General features: G+C 40.2%; 1 protein-coding gene across 2 annotated transcripts in view; it reads right to left on the reverse strand.

Moving 5' to 3' along the window:
* Positions 1-3,806: 3,806 nt before the first annotated feature.
* Positions 3,807-18,200, reverse strand: part of frmd3 (FERM domain containing 3) — a 143,202-nt gene continuing 128,808 nt past the window's right edge. For both annotated transcript variants that reach the window (XM_062972020.1, XM_008103259.3), the window contains one exon: positions 3,807-8,616. In XM_062972020.1, coding sequence (XP_062828090.1) covers positions 8,018-8,616 — 599 coding nt within the window. In that variant the 3' untranslated portion in view covers positions 3,807-8,017. The remainder of the gene's footprint in view (positions 8,617-18,200) is intronic.

Here is an 18,200-nt window from a genome sequence, read left to right on the forward strand (position 1 = left end):
GCAGACAAACATCGCCAGCCGGGCCCCGAAATCAAGGTAGGAGACCGGGTTCTTCTGTCCACTCGCTTTTTGCCCTCCCATCGCCCTTGCCGGAAGTTAGATGCCCGTTTCATTGGCCCCTATCCAGTGGTGGCGCAACTTAACCCCGTGACTTTCAAACTCCAACTTCCGCGCTCTATGCGCATTCATCCAGTGTTCCACCGCTCCCTGCTCCTTCCGGCGGATGGTGTGCGCCCTGATACAGACCGGCCGGCCCCCCCTCCTGTTTTGATGAATGGGGAGGAGGAGTTCGAGGTTCAGGACATTTTGGATTCTCGCTTTCACCGCCGCCGCCTACAATATCTCATTGACTGGGTGGGTTTTGGCCCCGAGGAACGCTCTTGGGAAGACGCTTCCACAGTCCATGCCCCCGATTTAACCCGCCGCTTCCATCAGACCTATCCCGCCAAGCCGCGGCCTCGCGCCTCGGGGAGAGAGTCCCAGTTTGAGAGGGGGCTTGAGGAGGGGGATAGTGTGATGAGTCATGGGCCATGTAGTCCCGTTTCTGGCACTGTTGTGCCAGATGAGGAGGAGAACTTGGGTTTTTCGCCGTTTCAGTCAGAATTGGAACTTTCCCAGCCAGATTTGGAAACCTTGCACCTGCAAGAGATTTGTCTTCCAGAAGTCTGTCAAACAAGCCCTGAGCCTAAATCTCCTACGTTTTCTCGCCATGATTTTTGTAAACAACAGAGAGGAGTCGATCAGGCGTCTCGCAGGAGTGCTAGGATAGCTGCTAAGCATTCAGCTGATTAAGCCTGCTTCCCATGGGAAATTTTAGGGAGTCATGCATCTGGACTCAGAAAATAGCTTTCGTTTCTGGTTCTCCAGAGAACTGCTCTTGGGTGGGAAAACGGGACCCTATTTAGGTGTTTTACCCACAAAGGGATCTTGCGGAGTCAATTCGTCAGCAACCGGAGTAGCGTGTGTGGACAGCTACTCCGCTTCCAAGCCTCCGTTCCTGTCGCCAAGCCTTCGTTCCCAGCTTTGTTTACTCCACGATTCCTGCCTTGCTTTCTAAGACTCAGCCTCGTCTTGTTTCCCGGATTTTGCCAAGAAATTACCACGGATCTTGTTCTTGTTCCTTGTTTCCTTGTTGCCTTGAATCAAGCCTCGTTTTTCCAAGAATCAAGTTACTTCCTAGCCTCGCTCAAGTTTCATGGACTAAAAGACCTTGTCATCTCCCCTCACTTTGCCTGGCAAAGTGAGTGTTTCGGTTATTGGATTACAACTTTGGACCTTAATATTTCATATTGGACATTGTTTCTTTGGACTAATTTTGACCTTTCCTGAAAGGTCTATTTCTGGACTATTTCATACACTTGCTTTTATTAACTTTATATATTCCTTCAATAAAGATATTAGTTAGATTCTGGCCTCTGTGTATGGTTATTGGTGCTCTGCAGCCTGGGTCGTGACAAAAACTGAGAATGACGGGAAAGTAGGCTTATTCACTTCAGACAAAAGGCATGCCATTCTGGGGTCCATTTTTTGGTTAACCCCTCATTCTGTTTACCAGAAAGTTACTCGAATTGGGAGGAGTATTGCCATTTTCATTGTGACAAAGATTCGGCCCATCAGCAACAATGGGAAAATTTAAAGGCTCAATCCATAGTCATTTTACGGCCTATCTGCATGAAACTTACCTCAGGTTTGGAGCCCATTTACAACTGCAGGCCTGCCAAATTTCAGAGCAATTAACAAATCTACTGATTTTTCTAGAATTGTTTTAAGTTTTTACCATAACATTTTTTTTAAATAAGAAAAACTGCAAGAGAGGGTTCTGGAAATTCTTGTTGCTGGTTGTGTTCATTCTCAGCCAATCAGAGAACAGGCATTTTTATTGGCTGATAAACAGAGAGAGAGAGAGAAACTTCAACTCCCATCATGTTCCAAGAGGAACTCAGAGACTTTTCAATGCCCATCCCATGCAAGTGCTGCTGGGAAAGCGAGGAGCCTAGGGAACATTTCTGTTGCTGCGGAGGGAGAAAAGACACTGCAGGATCTTCTCCAGGAGTCCCGCATCAGACCCCTGACTCAGGTATAATGCAGATTTAACTCCATCCTCTTCAGTAGCCGATAAATCTGGCTGTCTTGATCCATTTTGCCCAGCTTTTTGGTTCCCTCTTCCCTGTTCTGGCAACGAAGGTCTGCATAGTCAAAGCAATGGTATTCCCCATAGTAACTTATGGTTGCGAGAGCTGGACCATAAGGAAGGCTGAATGAAGGAAGATAGACGCTTTTGAACTTTGGTGCTGGAGGAAAATCCTGAAAATGCCTTATACCACAAGAAGATCCAACCAGTCCATACTCCAGGAAATAATGCCCGGCTGCTCACTGGAGGGAAGGATATTAGAGGCAAAGTTGAAGTATTTTGGCCACGTCATGAGAAGACAGGAAAGCTTGGAAAAGATAACGATGCTGGGGAAAACGGAAGGAAAAAGGAAGAGAGGCCGACCAAGGGTGAGATGGATGGACGGTATCCTTGAAGTGACTGGCTTGACCTTGAAGGAACTGGGGGGGGGGGCAACAGGGAGCTCTGGCGTGGACTGGTCCATGAGGTCACGAAGAGTCGGAAATGACTATGCAACTGAGCAGCAACCTCCCTGTTCTGTTTTTGGGGGATTACACGAAATAGACCACCGAATATTACAAATCACTTTCAGTCAAACTGATGCGGGCACAAGCCTACTGGAAAGTAACTATAAAGGTGTTTTTTTTAAAAAAAAAAATTGGTTGCCTTCAGCATAAGTGTCCTCTATTCCATTAAACCAAAATATGACTACACTAGAAAGCATTTTTTTTTTTGCACTGAGACAGAATGAAAGGGGGATGTTGTGAATCTCAGAAAAGGGTTCTTCTTTCAGTCCCACTATCCTCACAAGCACAATTAGTGGGGACATTTAATAGAGTCATTTAAGTCTGTTGCATTTGTTTAATTTGTAAGATGCCTTGAGTCCCGCATTTGGGGGGAAAGGCAGGATATAAATAAATATCAACAATAACAAACAAGGACAGTGGAATAGTGGGATATAAATGTAATAAATTAATAGATGTGTCCAAATAAGATGCTGTATCTCATACATGGATGAGCCATTATATAACGACTGTTTAAAACATACTCCAAATTTAATATCCACATATGTAATTTTGCTCATTCTAAATATTTTTCCATATATATTCCTGCAGTGCCATATTTTGCATGATTACATACCATTGCAGCAGTTAGTACATCCGATTCTATTAAGTGTAGGCTAGCAAATCAAGAGAAGGCTGAGAGGAGACATGATAGCCATGTACAAATACGTGAAGGGAAGTCATAGGGAGGAGGGAGCAAGCTTGTTTTCTGCTGCCCTGCAGACTAGGACACGGAACAATGGCTTCAAACTACAGGAAAGGAGATTCTACCTGAACATCAGGAAGAACTTCCTCACTGTGAGGGCTGTTCGGCAGTGGAACTCTCTCCCCCGGACTGTGGTGGAGGCTCCTTCTTTGGAGGCTTTTAAACAGAGGCTGGATGGCCATCTGTCGGGGGTGCTATGAATGCGATTTCCTGCTTCTTGGCAGGGGGTTGGACTGGATGGCCCATGAGGTCTCTTCCAACTCTACTATTCTATGATTCTATGATTCTATGATTCTTTAAGCTCCATCATTACCCAGTTGCTATTAATGCCATGCAGATGATTTCAGTCACAATAACTGAAATAACTGAATAGCTGCTGTCCTCAATGCCAAATTACTTTACAGCACAATAAGAAATATTCATCCAATGGCTTTTTTCAATATATTTTTATTAGGGAGTCCTGTCATTTTATTAACATATAAAACAACCATGATGTTGACATAGAAATGTGAAATTCACTTTACAAAGATAAGGCTCAAGTTTACAGGTACATTTTCCCCTAAATTTTGGTGTGTGTGTTTGCATTTCAATGAAATAAACCCCATTTAATTCTTCCCAGAGTTGTGTTTATAAATATCAGACAAATCACAAAATAGATTTCAAGTACATAACATCTTACACTATATTCCAAGCACAGACAGAAATACACTATACTATCTATGGACTCTTCATATGCCAGCTCTCATATTTCCAGTACTGGAGACAAGACCTTGTTTCAATCTATACAGGACATGCTGTAGATTATATATGCATCTTTTCCCCACCCTCTTTTTATTTATTTTTTATTCTAAAGAGGTGCCCCGTTCAAGTCCATGCAACTGGATACAACTCACTTAAGTGCTGGGGGCAGGAAGTAGCCCTTCAAATATTGTTAGAATACAAGTCCCAGCAGCCACCACCATTGGCTGTGCTGGCTATAAGTGATGAAAGTCACAATCCAACAGTATCTGGAGGGCCACACATGCCTCATCCCTGCTTTCAAGCCTTGTCAAGGTTCAAATATGCATAGATAAAGTATGAACCCCATATCCATGGGAGATATATTCCACCTTCTCTCTCCCCCCCCCCCATGAATACTTTAATCCATGGATAAAAGCATATCATGGAATCATACTGGAGGACCTCAGAAGTCCACAAACCTTTATGAGGAGGATTTTTTTTTTGGTGGGACTATGAATATCGAATCCGTGAATAAGGGGGTCATACTGTACATCCAAACGTTCATCTACATGGACTTGCATTTAACTCTACATGCATCCTTATTTTACAACCATTCTTTGAAGTACTCTGTTCCTCACACAACGGAAGCGTCATCTACATTGCCATATAATGCCATTAGAACTACATTATGCAGTAATGGTCAGCTAAGCTCATATAATGCAGATTGAACTGCATTGAATTGTATTATATGAGTCTGCGCTGCCATATAACCCAATTCAATGCAGTTAATCTGCATCCTGAAATGGCATTATATGGCAGTGTAGATAAGGCCGGAGTCTTTTCTTACTCAAAAAATGCTTTCAATGATTCTGGAGCACAGATATGGACAAAAACCTACATGTTAAAACTCAGGACCTATCTGTTTATAAATAAGGGGTATAATGACTCATATATGGTTTACATATAGGATGCAGAGTACAGTTTGGATTTATTTTTAGTATACTGTCTGCAAAGTTTATATTGCATGCTCCCATAGCTATAGCTCCCACAATGCAGGTGATTTGACTATTTTAGAAACTAGAGAAACATGTCTCTTTGCTGGATTTTCATGTCAATAGAAAGGATTCAATTAGAAGCTGCAACAGGATTAAATATGTACCATGTAAAAGTCTTCCGAGTGAGGAATATGATCTCTTCCACCCTGTGCAGTCATAACATTTTGATACCACCAATTCAACTGCATTGGCTCCATCCTATGCAATCCTGGGATTTGCAGTTCTATTCAAAACGCTGTGCCAGAGAGCTCTAGCGCTTCATCACACTACAAACCCTCGAATATAGCCATGGCAGCTAAAGTGGCATCAAAATGCTAAAACTGTAATGTGAAAGGTACTCTAAGGCAGTGGTTCTCAACCTGTGGGTCCCCAGATGTTTGGTCTTCAATTCCCAGAAATCCTAACAGCTGGTGAACTGGCTGGCATTTCTGGGAGTTGTAGGCCAAAACACATGGGGACCCACAGATTGCAAGCCACTGCTCTAAGGCAAAGACTAGAAATAAAACCTTGAAGATAAAAGTCATACATGATTTCAACCCCTGGATCACAAAAAGAATAGAGTTTCTGTTGGATAAAATGGTTCTGAATAGGTATACAAATATTTTACTTAGATGGGGGACAAACAAGGGCAGGTTATCAAAACTTTGTAAAACTTTTTCTATAACTACCCATATAAAACAAGGACACAAAAACATATTTGTATCTGAAATACCACATGCTTACTTTCTTTCTTTCTTGAGTGGAATACATAATCCAATTCAAGAAAAGAAAAGAAAAGAAAAGAAAAGAAAAGAAAAGAAAAAAGAAAGGAAATTATAGTGAGTCTAAAAAAATAATGGAGTGATTTTTTCCCCCACTCAAGCAAAAAAATTGAGGTTCACCCAAATCCCAACTTAAGCAGTATCCCTATACTCACTTATGTGGAGTAAATTCAACTGGTCTTAATGGGGCTTACTTCTCAGTCAGTAAGTATAGGGTTGCATTGTAAGTCCTGTGACTGAAACATTTAAGTACGGGAGGGAAACTTAGATCATGCAATCCATGCTACAAAATACAAAATGCAATTGGTGCTTTTTCCTTTTCAAAATTGGGACCTACGGGTCGTCTCTATACATATACGTTTTTATGCACTTATAGCCTTTTTGACAGACTTGGAGCTACATAGGCACAAAATCCCCAGCACATCTAGACAACAAAGATAACCACACACCACTGTCATAGGGACACATTTAAAGGGGGAAAGATTGTGCATCCATTTCCCACTTATATTAGGTCAAAGAGATATCATGCACAAGAAATAATAACACATGAAATGGTGACTCTGGGATTTATCATGACAAAATGGTAATGAATAGAATTGGGGACTATGGAATTTATCTTTGAATGCTTAGAATTTGAGGGACAGGATGCTTTTCATGGAGTCTTTCTCTATTTTTAGAGACCAGTATATTTTAAGCTTCTAATGTACTTAAGTAAGTAGGTCTATCTAAACTTTTTCATATATCCACATTTCTATGTTATATACAATAATCTACAGTTAATCCAAAACTCAGCAAACCTCTTACAAAACCATACTTGCACTGCCTTACCTTTCTATCACCAACAGAAGTGGCAAACTGCAAGGAAAGCAGTATTGCCGTCATCTGAAAAATACTCACCTCTCTTCACCTTTTAGAACTGCTAAGGCAGAACTATACATTAATTTAACCATCTGTCAGCTGACACAAATGCAGGGCAGGATCAACAGCTAGGAGAGAATGCTTACATATTCTCCCGCAAACCCTGACTCTCTCCTGTAAATGCCCCTTCAAGCTGTTTCCCTGTATGACTGGTGTTAATTGGGGTGGGAGGGGGGTAGGAAAAGCAGGATTCAAGAGAGAAGTGGTGGACAGAAGAGGGTTTAAGCATTTCCTCCTGCCAGACATTGGGCACATCTACACTACAGGTCAATGCTATGGAACTCTGGATTCGTAATTTGGTGAGGCACCAGTACTCTTTGGCAGAGAAGACTAAAGACCCTGTAAAAAAAACTACAACTCTCATGATTCCATAGTATTGAGCCAAGGCAGTCAAACTGCATTAATTTAATTGTGCAGGGGCACCCAACGTTCATCTACAAATTACCATGACATTACCATTACAAAGGAATCCCATGACTGCTTTGTAATATGTTACCCGATCCTCAAGAAACCCATGATTTCAACTCCATCGAACAGATTCTGCTGATTTCCCATCTCATCTATTCACCGTCTTGTGCAGATCTTTAAGAATTTCATTCTTCAATTTAAAAAAAATCGCTAAAACATTTTAAAAATTCATGTCATGCCCTTGTGCATTTATTTTTACTAATCTGTACATTTAAATATCTTCAGAAGTTATTGTTGCTACAAATTTACCAAAATCTTGTAAACACATAAAAATATTTTTAAAAATGAAAAATCAAACCGAGAAGGAAAATCCCAGCAATCAGTGTTGCTTGTATAGGCATTGGTTAGTAGAGATTGTTTCACTAAGGAGTATATTCAAAAGCGTCATCTTTCTTTTGTTGCTAATGCTTACATTTAGTATATCATGGCTTGTAATGATACGGATGATAAACTTCAGTTCTACTCAGTGATTAATAAACATGGACATGGAAGGAAAATAAAAAACAAACTGCTTTTTGGTTATTGTAAGACCATCATGTAGCTAAATCAATTGTTCAAACATAGAAAGGAAACTTAAGAATTTGGAAATCTGCTATGGATCCAAAAATGAGGAACTATTTGCTGATGGCCTTCAAAATGTTTATGAGCACCTAATACTAACTAAAATTCACTAGTTTTGAATATAGCCCTTAGTTGCATCGCATATTTGTACTGTTTTAAGAGCTGCCAAGCAAGTGGCTGACAAAGTCTATTTTGCAGGCCACCCACTGTCTAAAAGGGCAGTAATATTCAATGTGAAATTGCTGGAATTCGGGCGTCTGGCGGATTTCATGGAGGAAGGAGATATCAAGGTCTGATTCCAGCAGCACAAGGAGAAGAGGAAAAACAATCAACAGTATTCCAAGCCCAACAAAGAGAAGTCTTGAAAAGCTCTTCACAGCAGCGTTTATCTTCATGTTGCCCATCAAAAAGTCATAGCTCCATCTCAGTGCTTTCCGGGCTTCTTTCAACTCTTCTTCCTCGGCAACCAAAAATGCATTTTCATCAGCCTCCAGTTCTTCAAAGGAATCAGTGTCATCTTTCTCGTTCTCTGCCCTAGGAGAGGACTGAAAGAGCAGGTCAATCTCCTCATCATTAACCGGAGTGGGGAGCAAGCTGCTGCTGGGGTTATATACCAATTCTGAAATTGTTAAAGGCTCTTCCTTGATTTTCTCTTCTTCCTCAACAGACAGATCAGAACTGTCATCTCCTTCCTTAGCAGGAGAATTGGAGATCACCGGTATTGAAACATCATCTTCTTTCGGCAGCTGGATTCCTATAAAAATAGTTATTGTACAGATATTTTAGGTTCTCAAGCATATACATCGAAAAGAACAGTAACAGGGAAAGGGGGGTTCCATTTAAAAAGCTGCTCATAATCTACTTTCAAAATAAAGTGAAATTAGCTTTACACGTTCCAAAATTGTGTGTGTGTGGATATGCATTGATAGATTGATAGAAAGGCATACGATTCTACTCAGTTTAATGCAGTGGTTCATAACCTTTTTTTTTTTTTTTAACCAGGGACCACTTAACCAGGGACCACTTTGACCAGGATTAGTACCAAAAGGGTTACGAATCAGTTTTTGGTCAACTTTAGGCTTGCCTTGGTTATTTGGGTTGATGATTCATAAAATAGCATTGGATAGATCACATCAGCTCTAGTTTCTGATACTGAACATGTGCCATCCAGTAGTCACCATCTGCTTGCCCACAGAAAACCGTATTTAATATTCTAGAGCTGATGTGATCTATCCAATGAAATTTTCTGAATCAGCACCCCAAATAACCCCAGGAACAGGTCTAAAAATGAAAAGGCCAAGATTTTTTTATTTTATTTTTTGCTTGAGCTGCGTTATTATCCATAGATTTTGTAAACGCTTGTTTAAAAAAAAAGAGGAGGGGGCTGAGGTTGAAAAAAATACAAAAAGCGGAGCGCAAGACCCAAGAAACTGTCCTAATGGCTTTCTTTCACCTCCTCGCCACAGGTGCATGGCTACAAGGAAGGGGACGTGGTCTGTGGGGCATTGCAATGGTGTAATAACGGTGAAGCGGTATATCATATTTTAGTTCTTGTGGACCACTGCTGGTCTACGGACCACAAGTTGGGAACCACTGATTTAATGCAAGACCTGTATGATAGAAGCTTTTTAAAAATTAAAACATTTTGTAAATCTTGGGGGGAAATCCACATTTTGTAAACCTTGCAATATGTTTCAGATACAATGCTGCCTGTTACTACCCTATATACTTAAGTATCAGTCAAAGTATTTTAGTAAAAAATCAACCCAAAAAAACTAGGTCAACTTAAGCACAGTGGTACTGATGCTTTCTCCTCTCAGTAGAATTACCCCTTACTTATCCACTGGTCATATCAAAATTCATAATTTTGATCCTAAAACTTGCTCTTGATTTACACATGAAGTCAACTTATACATGAATATATATGCTGTATCCAATTATCTTAAAATCCTGGAGTGCTCTGTATTGTTAGACAGAATCATACATTTGGAAGGGGCTTCAAAGCCCAATAGGTTCAAGAGGAACTTAACATGTATAGTAGAGTCTCACTTATCCAAGCTAAACAGGCCGGCAGAAGCTTGGATAAGCGAATATCTTGGATAATAAGGAAGGATTAAGGAAAAGCCTATTAAACATCAAATTAGGTTATGATTTTACAAATTAAGCACCAAAACATCATGTTTAACAACAAATTTGACAGAAAAAGTAGTTCAATACGCAGTAATGTTATGTTGTAATTACTGTATTTATGAATTTAGCACCAAAATATCATGATATATTGAAAACATTGACTACAAAAATGGCTTGGATAATCCAGAAGCTTGGATAAGCGAGGCTTGGATAAGTGAGACTCTACTGTATTTGTGAAGGAGTGTGTGATAGTAAACAGAATTCCATGAACTGGTTAACTGGTTATAAATAAACAGACAACCTCTAGATCCAGACAGTTTTAATGACGAATTTTATGACCCCATAGCTGAGGATATGTTAACCAATATTACATATTAATCACAAATCACAAAATACAAAATAGCATTGTTTATGCTTGTCATTCAGCATCAGAGAGAGTTCTATAAGTGAAACATATTTTACTACATTTCTTATTTTTTATTTTTATGCAAATCTTTCCTGGAAACAAGATTATACAATTCTGCTCAGAGATCATTGGGGACTACCATAAAGATTATTTTTATACAGATAAACTTAAATGTGTAATGATTTTTCAAGCGCCACTATGTCAATGCAAAACAAAATTATTTAAAATTGTTTCCTGTATCAAGATTAAGAACATCTAGCTCACTGAAATATTAGCAATGGATAACATTAGACCCAGAGACTTAAACGCAGTTGCTAGTCCCAGTTGCAGTAGATCCACTTATTAAAATGTTGAATGGATGAATCAATACTTGAATAACCCCATTAATTTAACAGTTCTACTCCAGCTGGGACTGCATTTAGGCCATTGAAGAATAACAACAACAACAACAACAACAACAACAACAACAACAACAACAACAACTTTATTCTTATATCCCACCACCATCTCCCCAAAGGGACTCAGGGATCAAGCCCAGCATAAAATAAGGATTATAAGGTAACACAATTATAAACATATAACAAATAATAATATAATTAAAACAATTGAGAAAAGAAAAATACTAAGACTAAGCTTGGAATCAATTCAATAAATTGCAATAGCCAAAATCCAATTCTCCAAATATTGCAGGACTACAAGTTCATTAAACAGTACAGAACAGGCATAGGCCAACTTCAGCCTTCTATGTGTTTTGGCCTTGTACTCCCACAATTCCTAAAACTGGCAGTTAGGAATTCTGAAAGCTGAAGTCCAAAACACCTGGAGGATCGAAGTTTGCCCATGCCTGACATAGAAAGTGAGGAATTCTGGCAATTGCAATCCAAAACCTTTAGGTGGTACACTTACCCATTCTTATAGCAAATTTTGGTTTGAAAACTATACTACTGAATTAAGATTTTAAAAACTTGTTAATTTGTAATTTTATGAATATGTTATCCTGACTTGAATTATGGGTTTTGCACGTAAATTATTTGTAATTTTATGTACATTGATTCAAATAAGTGTGTGTGTGTGTGTGTGTGTGTGTGTGTGTGTACATGATCAAAATGTAATTTTTCAATGAACTTTTGTTTTTTCTTCTTTTTCAATATGAGGCTAAACCAGGCTAAATATGAGGCTAAACTGGGCATGGGCAAACTTTGCCCCTCCGGGGGTTTTGGACTACAACTCCCACAATTCCTAACAGCCTACCAGCTGTTAGGAATTGTGGGAATTGACATCCAAAACCACCGGAGGGCCATAATTTGCCCATGCCTAGGCTAAACTAATAGAGGATTTCCTTCCCCTCTGAATTCCTGAAATCCCTACATGCCTCTTCTCTAAGCTTGTTTCCTACATGAAGAAAAAAATCACAATTTTGAAAATGTAAATACATGAAAGTCCTACATTCAGGATCAAACTATTCTTAATTGTTATAGCTGAACTGTTTAGGTAAGACATAACTATAAAAGACAAGTACTGGGAAATTTCAGCCATACTGTGCACATTAATTCAATAATTATAGAGTTTCTGTCTCAGGTTTTCCACCCAAAACAGTACTTAGATTAAAATGGTAATTCACACATTTCAAAAATGGCACCTAAAGAATAACAACTGCCTGACCTTCCTTGTCTGAGTTGCATGTATGTCTGGCAAAATTCCTAGAGCCTTTCAGCAGTTCCCATTCCTGAACTATTAACTTGAGATGAAGGTTACAAATGCATGCCTCATAAACAGGATGAAGATATCAAGTGTCTTGTTTCAACAGTACATTTCTTGTTGCTATGTATCTTCCAGTCTATTCCATTTTATGACAGCCCTATCATATGTTTCTTCACAAGATTTATTCACTTGAGATTTGCCATTACTTTTCTCTCAGGTTGAGAGAGTATGACTTTTTTTTTAAAAGATCACCTTGGGGAGACCCACAGTTAAGCAGGGATGTGAATCATCCCCAATCAGCCATAGAAATCCACTGTGTTACCTTGAGCAAGTCCCACTCTCAACCACAGACGAAGGCAAAGGCAAATCCACTTTGAACAAAATCTGTCAAGAAAACCTGTTAAAATGTTCACAGTAAATCAGAAATAATTTGATGCTCTACCCCCGACCCCCCACCCCGGCTGCCTTAGCAAACCCGCACTCTTGCTGACATCAACCAGATCACCCAGGATAAGGTAGGTGTCGGTGTTGCAGCCATGACATGGGGATTGGGAGGGACCACCTTTGGCACAGCTGGGCAGTCCCTATTGGGCCACTAAGAAGGCCTGATCTGATGTCCGGGACACAAGATCAAGCCTGCTTGATAGGTCAGTATCAAAGGGTCTTCAGAAGCCAAGGAGGGTCAACCCTTGTTATAACTTGGATGGGAGACCATCAACAAATACCAGCAGCCATAGGCTATTTCAGAGACAGAAAGTAGCAAAACCTACTCAGAATATTACTTGCACAGTGTGTTAAAGCGCTGAGCTGCTGAACTTGTGGACCAAAAGGTTCCAGGTTCAAATCCCGGGAGTGGAATGAGCACCCACTGTTAGCCCCAGCTCCTGCCAACCGAGCAGTTCGAAAACATGAAATTTGACTGGACTTAACGTCAGGGGAAACCTTTACCTAAAGAAAGCCTCATGAAAAGTTCATATTTAAATGAGCTGATAGGCAACTTGAAGGCATATATACACATTTCCAGAATCCTAGGGCACACCTACACTGACTACTTTGCACAAAGGGCTAGCAATTCAGTTCCATGGCAGCAAAACAATGCATGGAGCTGATCTGGTTAATGCAGGCCAATGCTGCTTAATATTGCCTTGAACTTTGTTAACCAAAATTGAGGGTTGCTCAGTATACTCCTTCAAAATTTGGAGTAAACTGCAACTTTGGGTTCATGTAAATCGTTCTGAGAAAGAACCAGTCACAACTCTTTAGACACCACCCTGTGTTCCCCAGGCTCGGGCAACCCAGAGACATGGGCCAGCACTCATCACCCTCTCCTGTTCTCCTTGTGGATCACTGTCCCCTCCCATTCAGCTTGTCCTGCCCCCCCCTCCCCCCGCCACTGCGGAGGCATGAAGGAATCCTGGCCATTCTGTCACACAGTTGCTTGCTGCCTAGAGTGATGCCAGACAAACTGATAAGGCAATTGGAGAAAGGGGTTAGGGGCAATTTCTCCTCTTTCAATTCCCCCTTCCTCTTGCTGGCAACATCGCCCCAAGCAATGAGCAACTGGTATGATCCATGTTGCTTCCCCTGACCACTGCAACAGTGAAAATAGGACAGGATGTACAGGACTCCTTCCTGCCTCTGCAGTAGCTGGTGGCGGGGTGGTGGTATGCAGTCTAAACCATCATGGGGAATGCTGGATCAGCCTCAGGTTTAAAGGCAGTTCCAGACAGCAGTTTAACCCGGGAACAATCGCATTTTAAAAACACCAATGTTCCTGTGTTCTAGTCCACACATGCACCAGAAAGTGCATGCTTTCTGAGGTGGGTGTCCAGATGCCCGCCCAGAACCTTTCGGGAGGCCAGGGAGACAGCCCCCACCCCCCTCCCAAAACCCTTTAAAAATGGGGGGGGGGGGGGGTAAAAATAACTTACCAGCCACCATTAGGCTTTGGAGCATACTTCCTGAAATGTACCAATTATCCCAAGGAAGCTAGGGGGGCCAAATCACTCCTGTCTCTCTCTCACTTTCTCACGTGTAATAGTACATTCCAGGAACTGTGCTGTGAGGTCTAATGGAGGCCGGGTAAATTCTTAACCATTTTAGGGCTTTTGGGGGGATTTTGGGAAGGGGGTATGGGCAATCTCACACTTCTGAGCTCCAGGAGCCCAGAAGGTGCGGGATGGGTGTTTGGACAGACCGCAGGGAAGTCCCAGGATTCCCTGTGGGCCTGTCCATAGAGGGCCATAGGCCATTAGACTTGGGCCTTTCACAAAAGTGCATGTGTATTGGGCTATCTAATTCATGATATAGCAGGGTTTTCCTGCTTTGTGCCGAATGCAGTCATGATTACTTGAGGCATCATCTGGACACCCCAGGGAAATATGTGGGAGGGTGCACATTTTGTGCCCTGTCTAGATGGGCCTTAAGCGGTCAGTGTAGTTCAACTCCAACCATTACACTACATAGGAACACAATGGAGTATGAGATCCTTTTTAGTGAAACAAATTTTAAAAAAAATAGTAGAACATGAGACTAACATCATGGAGGTCTTCAGCCAAAACCATATTCTCAAAACCAATTAAGAATCTGTCCCACTTTAAAATAATGCATATTGTCACTATTCTAAAGTTAGACCATGTATGCTTTGCAGTACTTCTCCTCACCGCCAAATTAGTGAAGATTAAAGCATTCCCCACTTGACTTTCTTGCCTTGGGATTAGATTAAAATCCAGTTATTATATGACTGATAAAAGTGTCAACAATGGTTTGCACAGAGACACCTTTTCCATGACAGAAAAGATGTGATCTTGCTTATTTCTTCTTCTACTTAAACACAGCTCTAGGGAATGACCAGACGTACCCACTGCAGGTTAGTTATTCTGAAACAATATGGCACCTAATCTTATAGAACTGTTCTTACTGATGCTTTAGTGCAAGCATGGGCAAACATTAGCCCTCCAGGTGTTTTGGACTTCAACTCCCACAATTCCTAACATCCAGTAGGCTGTTAGGAATTGTGGGAGTTGAAGTCCAAAACACCTGGAGAGCCAAAGCTTGCCCATGCCTGCTTTAGTGAATCATTCACATTGTTAATTCCTCAGCACAGATGTTCATGTCAAAACATCTTTAACTTCTTGAAAGCTCTTTCATGGATCTACATCCAGTAAAGCCCAGCATCTTGGGCTAGCAACTACTTCTCTGTGGATGTGATCAAATACACATGGTAAAAGTCATGTAGATATTACGGACAGATTTTGCAACCTTGCTTAGATCTCATTCATGTATAATATATTTATATATCAATTTAGTCATCCTGAGTCCCCCCAGGAAGAGGAGGTGGGGTATAAATAAAGGTTATTATTACTATTATGATTATGATTATTATATATATCACTATTTATATTGGAGCTGTTCCCCATTGTGGGATCCTATTCTTGTAAATATCGTAACCACACTGATGGTACACACAATGTGCCAAGCAATGACCGCATGGGAAAAACCTATGTGCTTGAGTTACATTTGCCCTCAACCTCCCCTGCCCGTTTCCAGTATTCACATACTGCTATGATCTCACCGCAGAGTAAGCAGCACTTACTTTATTACCAGTATACATAGTAAGCAAGGTGCACACCTGATGATCAGGATTCAGGGGAGAAGGGAATGGCTGGGAAGGGATTTCTGATGAAAATTAGAAGAACACAGGTCTACCATACACTGTCAGGTAGATTTAAAATAATTTCATCTGATAACACAATCTTTAGATCATGTCCATTCCATCCATTTCTATGCTTGATTGTCTTGAGACTTAGGTAGCTATAGAGTGCCTTCCCAATACGCCCATCCCTAAGCACTTCCTTTCTCATTTAAGATTCTACTGGCTAAAATAAAACAAGTCTCAGAGTCTTTCTCAGTTTGGCACTATGGAGCAGCCTACCTAGATAGGCTTGCTTAGCTCAAGTATTAAATACTTTGGAATACCAAGTTAAGATCTTTTCCCCCTTTCAGAGAGATCTTTGGCTAAGAATTTGGTATTCATTTCTTTCCGTATCCCCCTTCCACTTAGCTATTTCCTATTGCACAATTGTTAATTTTGCCATGTTGCTGATTTTGTTTTCATTATTGGCAACATGCTTTCATTTTTGTAGCATGATTTTATTTTGCCAAACAAGCTAGTGCTCTGATTTCTTTTAAAAGAAGATATAGGTTGATATTTTTTTCAACTATAAAGAAAGTATTTATATAATGTCTAGGAAAGTATCAAAGTTTTACAAAATATGTTGTGATTGTATGAACGTTCATAGCTCTCTGTATTTAGCAAGATAAAACATTAATGTCACGGGACTACATTGTTTGCAATGCATAGGTTGTTGCAAAATTTTATGCAAGTAAATCAGTTCCTTGGATTTCTCATTTCTATATATTAGATTGCCATGCAACTCTTTCAATGTTAACTCTTTCTAGATATATATTTTAATCTATATACGGTATTTTTCTTCATCAATTTAGATACTCAGCTGAAATAAAAAGCATACTTGACTCTTATCCATTAGAAGCAAGTTCTTCATTCAACATTATGTTTCTATACTTTTCCTCTCTATATCCCATATTACCATCTTCCCTTTCTTTGGTGTCAGCTGGAGAAGTTGGAAGAAGCATTAATTCAGGCATTATTGCTATAATTTCTTGCACTCATAGTGCAGGAATTATCAAGATAATTAAACAGAAACGGGAGAGACACACAACAAAACTTTTCCGCTCATAAAAGATTTAAATTTAAAAAAATTGGGATTTCAACTTACCAGCACTTGTAGCTGTGACCTTAGAGCCATGTCTCAGCAGGCGAATGCACACATCTTTGCTACAATGGTTAACCATTCGCAAGTGAATACTCCGCCTGGTTTGGATTTTTACTAGGCATTTCACCATACTGACTAATTGATATAGTTTTCTATGGCAGCCTTTTCAACTAGTCAACCATACTGGCTGTGACCTTTGCTAAGTTTCCACTGTGTTCAGCTTGGGAGCACCCTGCCGAATGAATCAAATAACAGGCTTCTAACACAGCCAATAGAAGGAGCCCACCGGAGAACAGAATAGGAGGCTATTTTTAACTGTTTCCAACTGTCTCATAATGCACAATGCAATTTACTCCAAATACCAACCATTTCCCCAGCAGTTGCTAATAAACAGCTGTGCTGCACCCCATATCAATCTAGGCCCTTAAACGTGTTTACTGGACTACAGAGCAGAACAGCAAAAGTCTACAAGGGCCCATGTCTAAGTAAAAATAAACTGATACAAACTCTCACATTAAGGGATGCATTTTGTTCTTTCATTTGGAATCTATACTTCCAATTTCTTATTTTGTATGAGTAACCCTTTGCAGTGCATAGTACTGCAATGTTGCCTGTGGCACAGTGGTTAAGCTATAGCTGAAGTGTCCCTCATCTGGCAACCAATAGAGTAGAAGAGCGATCAATATGAAAGCCTCCTATTAGAGCTCAGTCAAGTCAAAGCCACTGTTGAGCAGCCGGCAATGACTGATATAATACTAAGACATTCTGGGCCTAGGGAAGAGAGGATATGCTCTGTTTATTCAAAACAAGACCAATACAATTTGTAATTATTGTCAGAGAAACCAAAAGTCCATTGGAAAGGTTAGGTAGTGCTCAAATATATTTTGGAATATGATATTTCTACTCAAGGTACATGTCCAGAGATGATGCCATGCAATGCTAAGGCGCAAATAATATGATATGATGGTGACGATATTAGAGGAAATATATTTTGGAGCAGCAACACATGTTGGTATGAAAGCCATATTTTTTAAAGGATTCAATCTTGAAAATTGAGAAATACAAAAATCTTAGTGTGGAAAACTATATCTGAATTCTGTTGTACTGTTATACTAACTCAAACCTTTTGGCAAAATTAAGGTTCCAAATGTAAATAAAGGGACAAAACAATGAAACCTCTGGGAAGCTTAGTGTCAGAGAACATGGATAACTTGAAGTAGATCCATGTCAACATCCCCAGAATCCTCAAGTAGAGCTACAGAAGATCCACACCTGAAACCACTGAGAGCTTCTGCTGGTCAATGT

Source organism: Anolis carolinensis, chromosome 2 (assembly GCF_035594765.1).
Source record: "Anolis carolinensis isolate JA03-04 chromosome 2, rAnoCar3.1.pri, whole genome shotgun sequence".
In the NCBI taxonomy this organism is placed as follows: Eukaryota; Metazoa; Chordata; class Lepidosauria; order Squamata; family Dactyloidae; genus Anolis; species Anolis carolinensis.